General features: G+C 40.7%; 1 protein-coding gene across 2 annotated transcripts in view; it reads right to left on the bottom strand.

The window, feature by feature from the left end:
- Positions 1-20143, bottom strand: part of LOC106933831 (AT-rich interactive domain-containing protein 1B-like) — a 195611-nt gene that overhangs the window by 59367 nt on the left and 116101 nt on the right. For both annotated transcript variants that reach the window (XM_015013342.2, XM_088002420.1), the window contains exon 5: positions 2906-3212. In XM_015013342.2, the coding sequence (XP_014868828.2) occupies positions 2906-3212 (307 nt within the window). The remainder of the gene's footprint in view (positions 1-2905; positions 3213-20143) is intronic.

Here is a 20143-nt window from a genome sequence, read left to right as displayed (position 1 = left end):
GACACTTTGCCCCTCCTTGTCGGAGTGACTGGCAGGTCTTAGACAAGCTGATGGGCCGGTCAGCCGCTCACTCAGAAAGGCAGGATGGCAGGATGACATGGAGGCCACACACACACACACATACAGTTACAAGGCTGTTGCAGGCAAATCAAGAGTGCATTTATGTGAAATGCTCACTGTTTATTTATCTAAATGCTCTGTTATGGCCTCAAGAGACAGACAGACACAATGTGTAGTGTCTGATAGTCCTGTTACGTTCTTTTGTTTTAGATAAGGCTACAAATCTGAAGGGAAATCAACCCCAAACAGTCATAACATGGTAACACTCCAAGTAGGGATACAGTACAGACACACAGAGCCTTATTTATAGAGCTTTTTTTGTAATAGCCCAACACAAAAAAGTGCTCAGTTGCGAACGTAAAGAAAAAAAAAATCATAAACGGTTTTTAAATCTTAAATAAAAATCTGAAAAGTGTTGTGCTTGCATGTGACATGCCCTGTATCATCCTTTATATAATTACAGCTGTTCGACTTTCAGGGAATGCCTCTAACAGATTTATGTATCTAAAGATTGAAATTCTTCCTAGCAAAATAGCTTTGTGAGTAAAACAGAATGACTTTAAACATCGATTTCAAGTTTCAGTGAGGTCATTAAACTGACTGGGTCACATAAATATGAGTTGATCTGAAACCATTTTGGCGATTTGTTTAGGCATGTTGACCAGCTGGAAGATGAACATCCACTCTCTCAAAGCCTTTAATAGCTTTTCTTCAAAGGATTTCCCTTTTTTTTAGGCTTCTCTCAAAACACAACCTGGCAGGTGGAGAATCTTCCACACATTTTTGTTTTATCAAAGAGGAAAAGTGCTCTGTTAGATATTCAAACCCACCTAATCTACAAACATGTATCCCTGACCTGTTGTGTTCTTTTGTCTTCATGATGATGGTTTGTTCACTCACGTCCTCCAAAAAACTTCTGATGCCTTCATAAAGTAGGCTGAGAATATATTTGGGGGTGTCACAGTAAAACGGAGAGATAAAAATGAAATAAAACTGCTGAAAACCATTCAAAGCCATTTGCAAACACTTCACTAAAAACACTTTTGAACAGTACTATAAATCCTGGTGTGATCCACAGGTAGCTGGAACATAGAGGGAGATTTGAGAAAAAAAAAAAAACACCTCCATGAATGTGAAGAAATATCTCTGCAATGCAGCCAAAGAAAAATATTTCACAAAGAGTCCAGGTTACACAGCAAAGCTCTTCAGTTCCCTGAATTAGAATTTTAAATGGACTGGAGAAAATCAAAGTAAATGTTCAGGATGGAAAGCATTTGGTCTTCTGTCACAGTGAGTTCTCTTCATCGTTCTCTGTGCAAACTGGCAAAATGGAAATGAATTTAGATGCATTACACAGCGATTTGAAGATGCAGATCAGAAAAAAAAAAATAGAAACAATTAAACAAAAAGCATACTCCAACTTTTTATTCTTTCCTTTTGATAATTATGTTTAATTAAGACACTGATTGAGGTTAAGTAAAAACATTGTGCTGCCGAAGTTTTATTCTCACAATCTAGTTCAACACATAACATTTAAACCTGCTTTTTGTGGGTCCACCAATGATATTCTAAACAAACGACACTTTGCAACATAACCTTGCTTAAAGGCACATATTTAAAAAAAAAAAAAACAAACAGAAATGGGGGAAGAAACAAGAAGGTCAGACATAAACGTGGGTGTGATTACTGCGAAAAGCTTTCAGAAGTAACAGGTGCACTAATGGTGTTGACATAAGAATGATCCAAGTAACATTTTCAAATGAAAAAAAAAAACAAAAAACAGAACAGACTTGATTTTTCTTCACGAATATGAAAGACAATTTAGGTATTTTGATAATAATTGAGTTGTCTGAGAATTTAAAGTTCTGGTTTAGAGTCAGGTTTCCATTTTCATTTGATACACCCAAATAAAATCCAATGCAACCATTCATCTACCTTCAGAAGTTACCTGTTGGTAAGGAAATTTACCCTTTGTGGTGAAAACATAAATAGAGAAGCAGCCAACAGGATTCAGGTGGAAGACCCTGTTGATAGGACTAATATTAGCTGACTGTTATGGATGGCCATCAGTAAAAATATTGAAAAACAGCCATAAGAAATCTCCTCAGCATAATCGCTTATGGCAATAGTTGGAAAGTCAGTTGCTATTTATGTAGGACAAACAGTAACCATGTGGAAGAAGGTGATCTTGCAAGACGAAAACAACTAAACACAATTAAGAAAATCGTGTCACTACTTGGAAATAGTTTTCCACAGACTCTCTGTTCAATCTAATTGAGCTTGAACTATTTTCCAAAGAATGAGCAGATGTAACATTTCTAAATTTGTAACGCTGGTGGAAACATGCTCCTTAAGACTTGCAGCTTTAATTGACCCAAAAGGTGTTTTTTCAAAGCATCCAATCAGAGGGTCTGATTAGGAATTCATACCACACTTTTCAAAGTTTTATTTGTAACAGATGCTACAAAAAACAAAAGTGTTTTATTTTCCACCTATTTTATAATTAAAGTTTGGAATGACTAGAAAGTAGTGCTCAGGTGGTTCAAACATGTCGCAGCAGGTATTTTTCACTAGCTGTCAAATCCAATACACCTTCACTGACATCACTGACAGTGGGATGCTTTGACCTTGTTCTCTCTTTTGCTTTCTAACAGAAAAATTCAAAAGAAACTTTTAGCAGAAATTCAAAAACACAAAATGCAAAATACAGCTCTGTCATCAGCAGCATATTTTGGCAGGTTTTTTTTTTTTGGTAATTAAAAAAACCCCCTAATAACCCATGCTAACTTTTAATCAAGTTAAACCACATAGTTAAAATTCATGAGGCTCAAAGGGGAAAATGTACCTGGAGCTGTGGTGTTGGCAGGGGGTCCACTGGCAGGAGAAATTGGTCCTGAGCCTGAACGGGACGGCTGGGACTGAGTGGAGCCTGCTGGGGACCCAACCGGAGAGGGAGAGGGCCCACTCCTCTGGCCAGGGAGGTGGGGGGAGGCGTGGGGGGAGAAGGGGGATTGTCCCTGGTTACCGGCGCCTCCCGTCTCCCCTTGGCTGCCGCCGCCGCTGCTGCCGTTGGAGGATCCGCCAGCGCCGACAGCCGAGCCCAGGCCGGCCTCCGTCCCAGTGGGGAGGTCATCAATCGAGCCAGAGAGATCCTGGAACGCAAGCAGAGACTTACAGTGAGTATTTGTGAAGCTCATCCAAGCATTTGATGAGAGCTGACAAGCAGCAGGTGGCAAATTTAAATGTAGGCTCAAGCGAGCACATCATTTTCCCAGAGCACGTTATGTCATAAAGAAGAGGCAGCTCTGCAAATATTACTGGAAAAGATTAAATATATGGGCAATAAGTGTCAGAAACATTTAAACTTTAAAGGTTTTATTTCAACGTGTGTAAATTAAAGCTGACTTATATATGACCCTCCACATCCTCAAGAAAATATCTTTATAGTCTGTGTCAGTGGTGGAAAATCCTAAACATGCCAAAGAACAAGCCACTAAACTGTCCAGGCCGTGGTGGTAAAAATAAATTGTAATGGGCTTCCATTCAGACCAAGGGTGAGTTCATATTACAGTTTCAATTCCCAGTGGCGAGCGAAGGGCTGTGTACTTAAGTGTGCGCGAGCGTCTGTGTGTGTGTGTGTGTGTGCGCACACTTAGCAGGTAGTTCCCTGTTCTAAAGCAATTCCAGGGGATCCCCCAATAATACTGCTGACACACCGCTGACTGCATAAAAGCGCGGAGTGCCAAAGGAAAGTAAGAGCGGCAGTGATGGAAGTAAAGAGCAGACCAGATGTGAAGTGATGAGATGAATCGTGATGTCTGCCCACCGACCACACATCACACACACACACGCACACGCACACACACACACACACACACACACACACACACACACACACACACACTGAGCTGAGAGGCTGCGGCTCAGCTGTGTGCGACAACGAGGGGAAGTCACCTGTAAATAACCCCTGTTTTTCTGGCTGGTACCCATTTGAGGAAAAAAAAACTGGAAAGTTGCAAGTGGATGACAGCTGATCCTACCAGCTCTACCCGGGCCTGTGGTCTCTTCAGTCACGTTCCACCTGAGCCCTAAACGCTGATTGTCAACTCAGATATGTTTCCTGACATGGAAACAAGTCCTGCTCAACCACTAAAAACATAAACATAATGGTAAGATTTTTTTTTTTTTTTTTACATTTGTATGCGAATCCAGACACAAAACAGTGCTTTTTTCACCCATCATAGCATCTGTTTTAATAAACGAGGGAGGTAAGTAACTCTTGTATATTTGAATGTGAAAAATAAAATTAAAGTCATGACAACTAAAGAAGTTCCAACTATAATTTATTGTTTTAAATCTACAGTTGGTGCAACATGTCTACAAATGAGTCAATAACAGGCTCCACCCGAGCAGTTTTTCCAACTAAATACTCTATACATTGTGGAATATTTTTAATGTGAGAACATTATATAATTCTCTAAGTTATATGTATTTACTTAATAATCCAAGAAAGCGCAAAATGTGTTTCATTGCATTTTTCATGTAAAACATACTAAATGTACATGATGGCAGAGTTTAAACTGACACTGGTAAAGAAATAAAAGCTGTATGAATAAATAAGCATTTCCTTGTTTCAGTAAAAGTTGAATATAGATAACTATTTTTATGAAAATGTTGCTCGTCAGGATTAAATCTAAACATGCTATCGGTAAAAACACTGGCAGCTCTGACACACTGTCAGTTTAGTATCAGAGCAACACAACTTTTCTCATTACAATAACACAATGCAATATCAGATAAATAATGTGACAGGCACCCTCCCCCCCCCACACACACACCCACCACTCATTCTTTCCATTCATGGTTCCTGGCTTAGCCAGTGGAACAGACAACCAAGTCAGTGTGGCAGCCCGTCCATGCCTGATTGTTTTGGTTAATGCGATCTCAACTGTGACACACATAGCCTTTGTTTTCCATCATGCTGCTGTGAGTGCCCACCCACCCCGACAGCCTGCCAGTCTGTCGCCTGGCATTATCTACCTTCGCTCCGCTGGGCACAACGGCTACTTTCTTTTCCTCTCCCTAACCCATGATCTCACTCTCTACTTCAGCCAATCGAGCCGCCCTTTGCACTGAGCTGATTGGCGTCATGCGCTGCCTCCTCCAATGGGGCCGAATGTTGTTTTTTGTCCCGCCGGCTGCTTCGGGTGCATGCTGTTTGACACGGAGGGGTTACCGTGAGAGCTGGTGTGACCGAGGCTTTCCCAAAAAACACCGGGAGCCAGCCGGATGTACAGCTAGGTTGTTAACCTACAGGCTAATTGTGTGAATGGATCGGAATAATTGCATTTCACCTAATTGGGTGCTGTTGCCAGCATTTCCTGTGGCAGTTTAGGGGTGGCAAAATGTGTACCAGTAATTCGTTTAGAGGCTGTTAGGCTCATTTGGATTATACACACACTTGAGCACAGCTGTGTGGCCCAAGACCAAAAAAGTAGTGGTGCTGTTTAACATGCAGAGGTGGGAACGCTTAATGCTCATAGACGTAAAACTGTAAATACCCTACAGACAGCGAAGCGTGATGCATACACAAGCATAAGATTTAATCATTGTTAGTGGCTATAGAGCATTGTTACCTTGGTTCGATATAGAGAATTAAAGCCAGCTACCCAGCTCATGGCAGATCTCAGGATCCAAACGCCCAACAATCTGGGGCCCCCATCCAAAGTGGCCCAAATCCAATTTGTTTGGCTCGGGGCTGCAAATTGCTCTGTGCATTGAGTCTCCAAATAGCTGTCAACCACTCCCGCTTGGCGTCCTTTATCGCTTAATTCACTCCTGGAGCATGTAATTGTCATAATAAGAAAAATATTGAGGTGATAATAACCAGTTACTTTGAGATGCCTCCCCCCGAACCCTCCTGCACCTCCACCGCCAGATTCAAGACACGCAGACACGTACATATTCACGTTTTTGCACACACACATTGGGTCAGCTACACATTTCACACAACATTGGAGAGGCAGTCGCTCGTGACCCTTCACCTCGCTGGTGTTAGTGCTCCTCTGTTTGTGTGTGCGAGTGTGACAGGAACGCAGGCTGCTAGGCTGTCACGGCAAGACATGCTTGAGCACTGATGTGGCCGAGGGGACAGATGAGGCTTTTTACACACACATCCTGCCCCTCACTCATGCTACTAACCCACACACACACACACACGCATCCACACTCTAAGGCATCGGTGTGAAGCAGGGAGCTGTCACATCCAGCAGACTGCGCGCCTTCTCCCCTGACCACGGCGCTGATGCTGTCTCCTCTCACAGCACTCTGGGAATTAATCAAAGTTGCTATGAAAGTAGGCAAAGAGTGTGTGTGTGTGTGTGTGTGTGTCTGCGTGTGCGTGCACAAGTGGTTCTTGGTCTAGACAGGGAGGAGCCAACATTTACAGTTTCCTACAGGGTCCAGGAAGATGGAGAGACTGCGACTTCCCTTGTCTCTCATTTCCTACATCAAGTGTCTATTTTCCTGTCTCGATCTGTCTGTCCCAGTCAGAGGCGTTAAATGGCTCAGAGCTCCGCAGCAGATGGCTAGCCGGTTAACTAGAGCCTGAAACACAAACGCAAATACAGCAAGTGAGCGCTGTGAGGGGGCAGCTCTTCAACACGACCAGGCTTTTGACTGCGCAAGCCGAAAAATTTACTTTCGCTTTCAATGCATTTAACATGGCATGCAAAAGTATTCATATCTAGCTTCTTACATATTGTCACGCCACAAACCTGGGTCATGGCATGTTTACCTAATCAATCAAATCCAGACTTAAAACCAATTCAAAACCTGTGGAATCCCTGGATGGATTTTGACAGATGCAACCTGTCCGATCTGACCACGCGTGAGCTGCTTGACAAAGAATGTAGAGTGCATCAACGCAAATGTGGTTGAGACATTCCCCAAAAAAGACCTGCTGCTGTAATTACAGCAAAATGTAGTTCTGCAAAGTATTGACTCAGAGCTTTTGAGAAATGAAATCTTTACAGCTTATCTTGAAAGCATTTTTGGGTCCCACATTTCCATGCATAGCTTTGGCTTTACTTTTTTTTTTTTTAAAAAAAAACATGCTTAGAGTGAAAAGATTTAGCAGATCCAATCTATATGTGGCAGACATCTACTAATGAGGACAACATAAAATAATCATATAGTATAGTGAAACTATTTTTAAACTCAGCATGAACAGGAAGGTCTTAGAAGGGTTACCTGTTTCTATTGTAAAAACCGTAAAATCCATAATAACCTTTCATAACATCAAACACATAGCTGCTGCAGATGATGCAATGTACATTGAAAACACACAGAGCTCAGTAGACAGTTTTATTCTCTGGGTAAATATAATGATATAAACTGTAATTAACTCCAATAGCCATCGTTTGTAGGCCTGAGGGACGGGTCTTCTTGTGGCAGCTCTGTGCTCATTTATCGACTCCGGCCGCTGTACTTTCTATTTTTATAGTGCACTGGAGACGGCGAGGAAATGCTATTACAAAGGCGTTATTTTTTGAATTCTTACCCCCGTACCGTCGATTGAGGCGAAAACCAAATGAAATGCCGTGCAAATGAATCCAAATGGGCTGCTGAATGCTTCTCTGTGTGTGTGTATGTTTTAAAGAGGGTTTTAATGCAATGCCCCATGCAGAGCCCTGGCTGCAATACCCTTCAATAAGTGCTATTAAGCACAGAAAAGAAAGCAAGAGACTTTATGCAGCAGAAGTTTTAGAAGACGCCCTCATTATAATTTATTTGTTCACGTCAATCAGCTGGAATGTTTACAAAGGCTGGAGTGATGATGATAATTAGTGTTCACGGTGATGAGAAGTGATAGAAATGATGGTTGTTTCAACTATGACATCTTCATCAACATGTGCCTGAGAAACAACAGTACCGAATCCTGTACTATGGCTTCAATATTTTTTAAAATTTTTATTATATGTTGACAGCACTGTGGAAAGAGGATGTGTGGAGGAAAGAGTCTCTAGAACCTCCAGAGGGTCTCCACAGAGCACAAAACAGACTAAGAAAAGATGAGATGCTCAGTGCGCTTGCCAAAAAAAGCACCCCAACACGTGACTGAGCATGTTAGCGTGCCAACCCGTGACCCTCTGGATTGTCCACTGAATTCCAAAGAGAAAATGGTTTAGTTTCAAGTGCCTCAAGTCTTTAGACTCCATTTAAGATTGAATGTATAGGTCTCCCACTGAGAAACACAACATAAGAGAGAGTGCATGTCAAGGTGTTAAACCAGGTAACTCACCACGGTCATGGTGCTATTCAAAGTGCTCCACGTTGCAAACACTAAGAGCCCCGTGTGAGTTCAGTGAAAATGAAAGAAACTGGTTTGTCATGTTCTCAAATGGGTGTAAAGTCAAATAGTTAGGGAGAAAAAAAAAACAGAACATTTTTATAATGCAAAAATGGCTTAATAATTTTCTACGTAAGCAACAGAATCCATAAAAAAACAAAAACTGCATGATTGTATGTTAGATTGTTCTTAGAAAAACCTGCATTAAAAGTGTTTGCTTTTCCTGGAACTAAATCTGCATAAACTGAGCAGGAACATTTGTGCAGCAACATAAAGGCAATTTGCTATTATTTTCCTTTCCCTGCCTTTAAACACTTTACAAAGCCCAGACTCTTTGTGATGCTTCTGCTTCTTGATCAGCAGAAAAATATGTTTTCTACAAGCAATTCTGAGACAAATCAGTAGTGTGGGCATCTAACTTACGATTCCTAAAAAGTCACTAAATTGGGTGTTGATGCTAAGAGCACTTCACTACATTAGTAATTGTTGCCGTTTCTCAGGAGGCCTAATTGTGTGAAGCCTGCCCTCCCTCATAAAGCTTTTTGTAATGTTCAAATATGGGTACAATGCTCTAAAGGCACATCAGAGGTAGTATTACTTAAAAAGCTAATAAAGAAAACAAAAAAATCAAGTACTTTTAGTAACTAAACTAGGATTATAGTAGGCTTGATATTACAGTGAGTGGCAGTTCTGCTTCCTTACTTTTAGTTTTAATTTCATTCAGCTTCGAAGAACACTCCAACTTTTCAGGAACCTGGCTCTAGAATGAAATGGTAGATATGCTAACTGTAATATTGTTTTTTCGGTCATATGACCACTCCAAAGCATTATCACAATATCAAAGCAGAGAACATCAATATCGAAAGGAACTAGATGGATCGCAAAAACAATATTAGTGCCATGCATTCAGGCATTATGCTATTTAGATACACTTCCACTGCTTAATTCAACAGAAAATGTTCTCGCAAAATCACTAAGCCAAGCTATTTTATTGCTAATAATGCAGAGGCAGCCAGATGCAACTCTTTCAATAAAACCATGTTGTTTTATTGTTGGGTGCTACAGCTGCAGCAAAAATTGACTCAAAGCAGCTAAACAAATAACATTCATCTCCAACTTAATATGGATTAATCACTCTGAAGTACATAAACAGCGTGGAAGACTTAATTTTTATGACTGTCTTTTAAACTATGAACAGATTTTCAAGAAACCTACACAACGTTCACTTAAATGCCTTTGGGTATTTTAGCAACAGAAAAAGAAACAAAACAAAGAATTCTGCTTTGAGCAAACTAACAAAACTATTAACACCCTGTGTGACACATTAAAAGAGTGTGGTACAATTGCAAAAGTTGGTTTGGTGTAATGTGAATCTTTTTTTTTTTTTTTTTTTTTTTTTTTTACAATGAAGCAAAACAAATAATTAAACTGCCAAGGTTATTTTATATTAACAGAGGGTAAACTTTATGTGACTGTTTGCACCCAAAGACAACAGAAAAGGTTGTAAGGAGCCACAACCTTTGATCTGCAAACTGAGATACTGCAAATCCAGTTAAAATAGTAGATTTGAATTTCTTTTCACTGAGGACACCGCATTTTTTAGAGGCGAAGCAGAAAGGTAAAGACCTCCCATTTTCTGAACTTTTCATCAACATCTATCAGCCCACAAAAGTTACCCACAATTTAGTTTCTAATGCACGCCGTCCACTCACCGCCTTTCCTTTACACAAACACACTCTCACTCTATTTGTTCTGCTCATATTGGTTCTGCTAATGTTTTTATTTATGGCATTCCAGCATGACATCCCGCCATCCGCCCACCCCCTCCTCACCTCTCCATTCACCCAAGAGGGAGCTGAAAAACAACGCATGACACAGAAAGTGTGAGAGTGCACATGCGTGTGTGTGTGTGTGCACGAGAAAAGAGAGAGGGATGGAAGAAGAGGAGAAAAATAAAGAAATAAATAAGGGGCCCAAATTCCTCATTTCTAATTCAACTGCTCGTTCAGCTTAACCTCTCTCTCCTCAGCAATTAAAGCGCACGCCACATCCTTCACGCTGCGTACAGCCGAGGCTAAATAATGCAGGGGGCATCCAGCGCCCGCATCCTTTATCATCCCAAATGACAGCCATTTGCATATCTCCCCAGTCAATTAGAGCGCGGCGGAATAATCAGCCCATAATTGGGGGAGAGCGTCGGTAATCACCCGCCCTGGCACACCGACAGGGCCATTGGAGGAGTTGGGTTGGGGGTGGGGGTGGGGGGTGTCGGGCTAAATTCATGTGTGTGTGTGTGACAGGGAAGACAGCCCACCAAGTGCAGACTTCAAACTAGCACGTCCAAACAACCATTCCAACTTTCCCTGGGTTCGTGCATTTGCTCTCAGTTCCACTAATTTGCAAATATTTGCACCTATTTGACTCTTGCAGATTATTTCCATGTGATATTTTTCACCCAAATGGGCCAGGAAGTCATTTTTATAGCATTTATGTGATTCATGAGTGACAGTTTTCATTACAGATGCCCTTCATTTTAAAATATTACCAAATGATAATGTCCTCCTATTTCAATGAATGTGAAAACCAACATCTCCTCCTTCATTACGGCTTTTGCATACAGTTTAAAGGCTTAAAATTATGAATGTCAATAGCAGGGACGCTGCAATGCTAAACAAACTCAAAACATTGACGTGGCTTTTATAAATGGGGCTTTTTTTCCCATACGTTCTTAAAATATTAAACGAAAGATGATTGTTTTACACTGTAGAGCTTAATTTTTGGAAATGTCCTTGCCTGCAGTTTTTAGAGATGGAAGCTTAATTGTACCTATACACATGCAGCCCAGTGTGATGCCCGTCGTTGGTCGCTCCCTCTGAGTTACAGTTTCAAAACAAACACGGTGGATAAAACATCTGCATCACCGTCAAATGAGGCAGATTATCACCCCCAAGTACTGAAGTGGTCTCAGATATAGAGGAACTTCAGGTGACTTTAAATGGGCTACAAATGATGTATGATGTGCATCTGCAGAGACGACAGCCAGGGGCCACTGATGAGCCGACAGCAAAGACAAAGCCAGTTGATTCCACTCTGTAAAGTTAAGACAGGTTGCCTGTCTACGACGGATTCTACTGATTAAATGTTTGAGGGATCTTTGATTGCTTGATTAACATTGTTCCTTCTTGTGTTAGCATACAGACCAACTAAATTTGACTTCATTCGGTTTTTAACAACTTGTCATTGTCATTGTAGGGTTAGATCATGCTAACCCCCAAAGAAATGCAACTTAGATAAATAATACACTTGTAAGACATATGGAAATTACTATTTAGGTACAAGTGGGTTATTGTTTATTTTAAGTTCATTGATATTATATTGGACATTTTATTAATTTCAGTCATTCTGGAGGCGTCGCTTTTTACATAATTCAAACTTTAAAGTGCAAATATTCCTTTAGACTGTACTTTATATTGTGATATGCTATAAATGTATACAACATAAAAGTATTTTTTATGAATAAGTTGGAGTTCATATTATTTCATGAATCAAATAAACTTATCAACTGATTTACAGGGAAAAAAAGTCTTTGCTGACTAATTAAGCAAGTGATTGTTTCTAAAGATCAGCCAAAGGTAAGAGATATTTTTGTGGCTAAACTGCTGACATCTAATGTGTTTCATCATGTTTGCAAATCTCCTGTGAGAGCTATTAAAATCATAGTCCTCTGCTTTCACATAGCAACAAAGAGCAACTTTAAAAACAGCCAAGAACAACAGGAGAACGAATGCTCTCGAACACCTGAGGGGGAAAAAAAAAAAAAATCTGCACTTGTTTAGACTCGGACAATCAGAGCTCTTTTATGGGAAGTTTCCAGGGCAGCTTTGAAGTGTGATGGCTGCACAGCCTCTGTCTTTTCCTGCTGAAAGAGGAAGGGCTTTTTTTTTTTATTTTTTTGTAAAACAACATTCCCTTTAATATTCTGAAACCTCGATTCCTCAGATGCGTCCTCTGAACATGACAAATAAAAGGGACGACTTAAGAGAGGAAGAAAAGAGCTGGCTTGACAGTGACGGGTGCGGCGGAGGTGAGCGTGTGAAGGAACATCAGAAGAAACCCAGGCAAGGTTAGTTCCCATCTGCAGCTCCATCCTTTTGTGCCTCCCCAGCTGCGTTCTTTTTCTCCCTCATGCTTTTGTATTTACTTTACCCAATCGAGTTCTGTGCTGGCCAGCGCTGCCTCGGCGCTGTTTTAGCCTCACTGCCGCTTTGGAGAGATGAAACAAACGCCGTTCACTTGCTTTTTGATAGAAGTGGAGGTAAGAGACTGAAAGAATTGGATTGGGAAGGAGGCAAGGACAGTGCAGGGAACGGCGATGATGGTTTGCCTTGATTTAACCGGTGTGGTGCACTTCAGTCTATTACAAACAAAAGGGGCAAAAAGACCAGCGCTGAGGCAAAGCAGCTGAAACACACACACAAAAAAGCTTCTTTTGAAGAGTAAAGTTGACACAAAAACACAAGAATTGGGAGCATTTTGGAGCATCTCTCACTGTCCGCGGCGGATGGAAACATTGATTTCCTTTTTTCTTTTTTTTAAGGAGGTGTCTTTCCCTGTCAGAGCCCCATTCCACTGCTCTCAGGGGATCTGTGGCATTTCCTGCCAGCCGGACTGCCCTGTTCTGCAGAGACTTATGCATCACTGTCAAAATGACTCCGATCAAAAAGAGGGAGTGGGAGAAGGTAGGGGGGGAGAAGGGGAAGGGAGGAGAGGCTGACTCGATCAGAGCAACACAAGGCGATTTCCCCCCATTGGACGTTCCGCCTGTCAGTGCGTCCGCTTTGGTAATCCATCAGCATGAGCTGGTGATCAATAATGGGAGTGGTGAAATTTTGAGTTATATCTTATCCTCGTTTGTCTGCATTAGTGATACAAAACAGAAAAAAATTAAAAGTGGACTCTTCTTCTTCTGCTTAGATGGAGGGAAAGAATTTTAAAAAAGGAAGAATTTGCTTATCGCAGTGGCACCTTAATGAAAGTCAAGTCTCTCTTGCAATGTGTTATCTAGCTTGGTCACAGCTTCTGACTTCATCTGGTAGAGTAACTCTGTTGAGCTAAAGAAGTTTGCTAATAAAGAGTGTTATTGGAGGGGAACATTTTTATAAGGATCACACTGCCTTTAAAACAAAATGGTAGTTTGTTAAACACTTAGTTGGAACTGAACTTGTAACACTTTTCTAGTATTGACTCAAAACACTTTACACACACACTTTACTCACACTAGAGCCACATTACACCCAGTCAAACTCACACAGATCTGTACAACGCCAAGCAGATCGGCACGCAACATCATCATCAAGCTTATTTGTATAGAATATTTCAGATGAAGCTAGAACCACTCTTCCCACTGAACCACAATCACCCTGTTGTTTTGTGATTTCTCTGGCTGCATAAGGAATTGAGTAACACAACACTTCCCTTCCCCCCCACCTGCTGCTGCACCCTGCTGACCAGTTGTCTGAAAGAAGGCTATTGCAAGTTTACCTTGGTTATAAAGATTCAAGTTCGGCTGTTTGGAAACATTATCCAGACGCGAAAACACTAAGACAGTGACGGTATGGAAATGAAAGGATCACCACACGTCACTTCTATTAAAGTAATGCTGTTTAAAAATCAATGTCGGTGTCAAAGTAGAGAAGTTGCTGACTGCACACTGCCTACACAGCTAGCTGACGGTTTCATATTTGCTAATATACTACATACAGAGCAGAAAAGCAAAAGGAAGTATTGTTTGTTGTAGAAGAAGACCATACTTGAAAATGTCTTCTAAGGGTAGCATTTTTTCTATTTCTTTTTCATAAGTGTATGTATTAAAAGGAAAAAGTGATCAGGGAGACATGCAAAGACCTTAGTTTGGGATTCAAACCCAGGTCCTTCTTAATAGTACTGGTGAGACTGTGCAACTCTATTATAATATTATATGAATTAATATAATAAATAATAATATTATAAATGTACACTATTTGAGCAAAACTGGGAATAATTGTTTTTCTGTTTTAAAAAGAAAAAAAAAAACTAGCTCATATTATAAAACTTTATTGTACATGTTGTGGACTTTCTACTCAACGTTTTTATGCAGTAATAAGCTCGCATGGGCCCGGTCCTAATGTATATTATTCTTATTTGATGTTGAATAAGTGAGGCACACCAAACCCACACAGAAATAGCAGCGGCGCTCTCAGGACAGCCCCTTCGCCCGCAACGTCAGGCAGCATTTCAGAGCTCAAACAAACTTTTTAACGGTGAAAACAAATTGGGCTCGCCATCAAAGAGACTTTTCAAAACCCCACAATTTCTCTCTGCCAGTTCAAAAGAACGCTGGTTGGTATAAACAAGCATGGAGAATTCGCAGCGCAAGAGATATTGTAGGAGGTACAAACGGCTAGAGCTTCGCCACAACAAAGGCAGAGGAGAGCGAATGGAGGGGTCGTAATTCACCAAACACTCAACAAAAGCCGGTGTGACTGACTGGCCATGACGGAAAAAAATAAAACAAAACAATAACTTCTCCTTTAATTGGAGATGGGGTTTTTTTTCTCTCCCTCAAATCTACTTCATCCATTGTTTTTCAACCTCTGTGTTTTTGCTTGATCTCTTCACTTCACCTCCTTCATACCTTTTTCTCCCTAGCCTTCTCTAATCAGTCTCAGGGAGAGAAACTCAGAGGAAACTAAAGAAAACAGGGTTAAAGGAAAGAACAGAAAGTTTTAGGAGGAGGGGGGGAAAAAATAATCTCTAGGTCCTTTATGGCTTGTGAGATTTCTTAACAAACAGGCATTCAGGCAGGCGCAGGCCTTGCTCTGCATACCGTCTTTCCATCTACCCCGGGCAAAATCTCATTTGTCAGGGATTCAGTAGAAGACTGGAGGAAAGAGGGAAAGAAATCGAACAAGAGCGGCAGCAGCAGCAGCGGATCCCAGCCCGCCCCTCGGCCGAGCCGTCATTAGCTATGCACAAGACAAACTGCTGACACAAAGTCACACAGCGCGCCGATCGGGGGCTTGTGGGTAGGCAGGAGGAATCCATCCCTCCATCCCTCCACCTGTCTATCGACATCCCCGGCTCTCCCTTGTCTGCCTCCGGTTTTTGCAATTACAATCAAACGGCAGCATCCAAGCCCCGGAGCACTGACTGACGTCTTGGATTAACCGAGACGTGGCGAGGCCTTGAGATGATATGTGTGTGTGTGTGTGTGTGGGTGTGTGTGTGCATGTCTCTTTCTCTCTCCCTCTCTCACTCTGTCTCTCTCTCTGTCTGTCAGCTGCTTTGTTAGTGTGTGTATCTTGTCTCCCCATCAGCATTGATGTGTGTGTTTTCTGTGCTCGCTTGCTTCTGTCTGTATATTGTGGATTTATGTAAATGACAGGGAAGGTGTTATGTATGGATAAAAATAACAATACGTCATGCTTTTCAATTAAACCCCACAGTGTTGATACTTTGATTTAAAAAAGAAAGAAGTAAAAAATTGATTCCAGCAGCAACTTAACGATTTTTGACAATTGAAAAGTGCGCTCCAATATAATTTGCAAAATAACACCTCTTTCTCCACTGACATTTTGCAAGAAAGCCCTGAGCAGTAATTTTCAGAACAGTCTGCATCCTACATTTTGAAGATACAACAAACCGAGACATGGGAGAAATGTCATGAAAAGTGACAACACAACCAAATCTAAAAATCTGACAATAAGAAAAGAAATCACAAAGCTGTCATAAATGAAAAAAAAGGGAACAGGCGCATGCACCCTCTGAATTAACTTCACTGCTGCGCTGCCACAGTCGAGCAGGCAAACACGCAGCCGTACGAGGGAAAAAAAAAAAAAGCTCCTCAGAAGCCAACGAGTAAAGTGTGAGGAACAAAAACACGTCAATCTGCTTCGTCCAAAAAAGAATCAGAGCTGCTCCGCCGTGTCCTCTGAGAGATCGTTTTTTTTTTTAACTCTTCCCTGCTCAACGTCGACGTCATCCGTCAGAAGATGACAAATGTGACATGACAGCTCCGCTCGGCAAGCTGCAGACGGAAAACTACTCACAGCCAGCAGAGTCTGCACGAAGGGGAAGTTTCTTGGAAACAGCATTTTTAAATAAGCGTGTGTTCTGCAAAAGCGACAAAGAGGCTAAATAAAAAGTCCACTTGGCATCACAGAGTTACAATGTTGAGTTCAATAAACGTAATTAAACTTTTAATTTAAGAAATTTACAAATTAGCACATGGAGACCTCAGGAATAAAAAAAAAAAAAACACACACAAAAACAACTTTGTGGTCTCTTAACAATATGAATTGCAAAAACTTTTGTAGGTTTTTTCTTTTAATTTTATTTTTAGCATGTATTGTCCAAGCAAAGAGAACAGTGTGGTGCGTCCGGTTGCCTTATAGTGTCAGAGCAGACGTCCACAACAAAAGCAGAGTAAGATAATCCCACTGTTGCATAATCCAACTTTATGACATCAAAAGCATCTATTTCAGGCAACAAAGTGAAAAGGCGGCAACAATTATTAAAAACAAAGTTGACAATTGAGAGAAGAAAAGCTGCAGTGCAAACAAGAGAAACAGTTAAACTTTCCAAAACTATGCATTGATTCTGATTCAGGACTCAAACATGCCATTGTGCATATTAACACAATTATTTGAGTTGGAAAGTCATTTTCTATTGAAAAACAGAAGTTATCGTAAACAGCCAACATATAAACAAATGTATTACAATTTTCCTTTATAACATTCTCAAGGCTTAAAGTCATTCTAGTGAGATTTAAGAGAAAAAGTCAGAGTACCCATAGATTTACACAGAGCCTCCAGCCCTGGACCGTCCATCATTTGTTTCTGAATAATGAAAAAGAAGTAGCTAAAAGAAGACTTGTAAATAACAATGCCAACGTATGGAAGCAGAAATGTGTTATTTTTTTTTATGTGTAAGGCTGTGAAAAACACAGGTTGAGAAGCTAGGATGATTTTACAAAGGTTTACAAACTACTGATCAACCAATCAGACATTTCATAGCTGATGTTGATTTTTCATATTTATTTGTTTTTTCTTTATTTGTTGTATTATATCTTTTTCTGTCCTGCGGATTCTGATTCTAATTTTTTTTGTTTAGATAAAAGTAATAAATGTGTGTTTTGCTGACATAATAATTTTGTATTCAGCACAAAATGAAGGACACTTATTGAAATCAACAACATACCTACTGTCAGTTAATAGATAGTGGGAGTTCCAAGTTTCGATACATTTAAAAGAAGAATAAAGTTCAGGTTTTACAGTTTTTTACTTGCCTATCACCAAAATGACCTAAAGAGCTCTGGTGGACTGGCACATCTTTGTTTATTAACACACAAGCAGTTTGTAGCTCATGATGTAAATATTAAATAGATTGCAGGCTGGCTACCTCAGCAGATATCCTGACTAAAGCACAAATATGCTTAACCTTTACCTCAGAAGCAATTCTGCAAAATAAACTATTAAAACCTTCAAATAAATTTTGTGGGTTTTTTTTTTTTCTGTTTTTGCTGAAATGTATGTACCAAAATCAAGACTATAAATATTATAAGAACTAGCAATTTTAAAGCAGGAGGGAGAAATGTTGCTTTTCTGGTTTTAATCAAAAGCAATGAAGTCCTACCACACATCTTAGCTTTAAACGCTGGTGATGAACCGGAATATTTTTACTCAAGGTTATCATACTGTGACAATCTTATGGCAGCACATGCCAACTCGTGATCCAATGGTCGCCTCTGCACAAATCTGTGCACGTGTGTATGCCTGTGCACATCTGTGTGATGTAAGCACATCGAAAAGAGAGGTGACAGCGGCGAGAGGCTGATCTAATAAAAGCGGAAGATGAAACGCTGTCAGAAGCTGCGGCGAGAAGCTCACACGCCGCCGACGTTTGGTAAAACACACACGTGTCTCCTCCCAGAATGCCTCACACACCACCTCTGGTTCTCTCTCTCTCTCTCTCTCTCTCTCTCACATTCATACACACACACACATACACACGCATTCTGACACACATATCTAGCTTGATAGACAGTTTCATAGTGTGGTAGCCGAGGTGTTGGCCTATAAAAAGCAGTGCTGATATGATTTAATGGGCAAGTTCTTATTATAAGACTGTCGCTGGGCCCGGCGTAATCTGGCTACTGCTCCAGGGCACAGCACTGAGACACATGCACTACAATACTCCACAGCAGATAATATTGCTATGTGCTACATTGCTATTATAAGATAGAGCCATTTGCCACCCTGATACAGCGCGCCGTGCATGAGACTGTCATTTGGGAAGGAGTGATTTATGACTGCGAGGCGCGAGAATAAAGACAGATTATTTTTATTCATGTGTCTTTAGAGGCCGACTTCATTCCTCTATTGTTTGCGCTGCACTTTATTTTTACTCTGAATCAAAGGAGGATCGACTTCCTCCCGGAACACGCAGAGAACCACGAGTGGCATTTATATAATCCCTGCAGAACCTGGACCAAACACTAGTAAAAAGAAGAAGAAAAAAAAAAAAAGACGTGCACAATGTTGGCGTGACATTGATTCTGAATCTGCACCTAATGGAACAAGATTTCTCTGTTAGCTGTCTTCCAGTTTTTTTTTTTTTTTTGCTGAGACAAAATTGCTATTAATTATAAATAGTGGAGCAGCTGTCTTAAAATATATGACATATCTGCTGGGGTATTAGGCACTGTGGTGATATTGCCTCTACTGCCACTTTTAATATCAGCACCCCGGCTCCAATCACAGCCTAATAATGGGTCCTCATTATGAGGTGCATGTGCGTGTGTGTGTGTGCGCGTGTGTGTGCGGCTGTGGCGGCGGTGGTGCTTCAATTTCACTACTTAAAAGCCACAGATGACACCTTGTAAAAAGTTAATTTCATTTTAGACATTTTCCAGAATAGGGTTGTAAATTTAAGCTCTCGAGGTGCACCATCAGGCCATCAGCTCTGATAATTGAGATATTGAATAATTAGGTGGAAGAAATTTATTGCAAGGATAAATGCAAAGCAGATGGAGGGGGGAAAAAAAAGTGAAATTTTAACAGACAGCTACGACAGGGAGGCAGGTCAAATTTTCTGTTTGGCTGTAGTAGCAAAGCTTAACAGGAGATGGCGTAAGAGATGACATGAGGCCTGGGGGTGAGGGGGGTAGCGCTCAGGATAAAGTAACATTACCGAGTGTTTCATAATGTGATTTTAACTGCTGACATGCCCGGTTTTGATGATATCTCAAAGCAAATGGAAAAGAAGAAAAAAAAAAAATCCCAGTAATCTGGGTATCTCACGTTCTGATGAAGCTTTATGATGTTAATTCTCCTCCTTTGTTGCACATTTGTACATCATGTATCCAGGGTTTTAGAGGTGCATTTTCAATATCTCAGAAAAAAAATGCAGAAACTGAATGATGAATACAGCTTACTGACAATGACAACAAAAATTCAGTTTCTCAGGAAATTAGAGTATTGCAAAAAGTCTTGTAAAAAGGGACTAGCTCCTTCTGCATTAATTAGTATTTATATGCAGTGTGGCATGGGGGTGTCAAGAAAGCCCAGATTACTACAGTGATGACCTTCATCTTATCTGCATTGTTGGGTCTGATGTCTCCATAGATTCTGTTTGGGGTTCAGCTCAGGTCATTTTGATCTCAGGAACACCAAGGTCATTAAACCAACTTCTGGT

Source organism: Poecilia mexicana, unplaced genomic scaffold (genome assembly GCF_051168715.1).
Source record: "Poecilia mexicana isolate PSO_F unplaced genomic scaffold, ASM5116871v1 scaffold_22, whole genome shotgun sequence".
Taxonomy (NCBI): Eukaryota; Metazoa; Chordata; class Actinopteri; order Cyprinodontiformes; family Poeciliidae; genus Poecilia; species Poecilia mexicana.
Note: the sequence above shows the minus strand (reverse complement) of the source record. Positions and strands in the feature narration are given on the sequence as shown.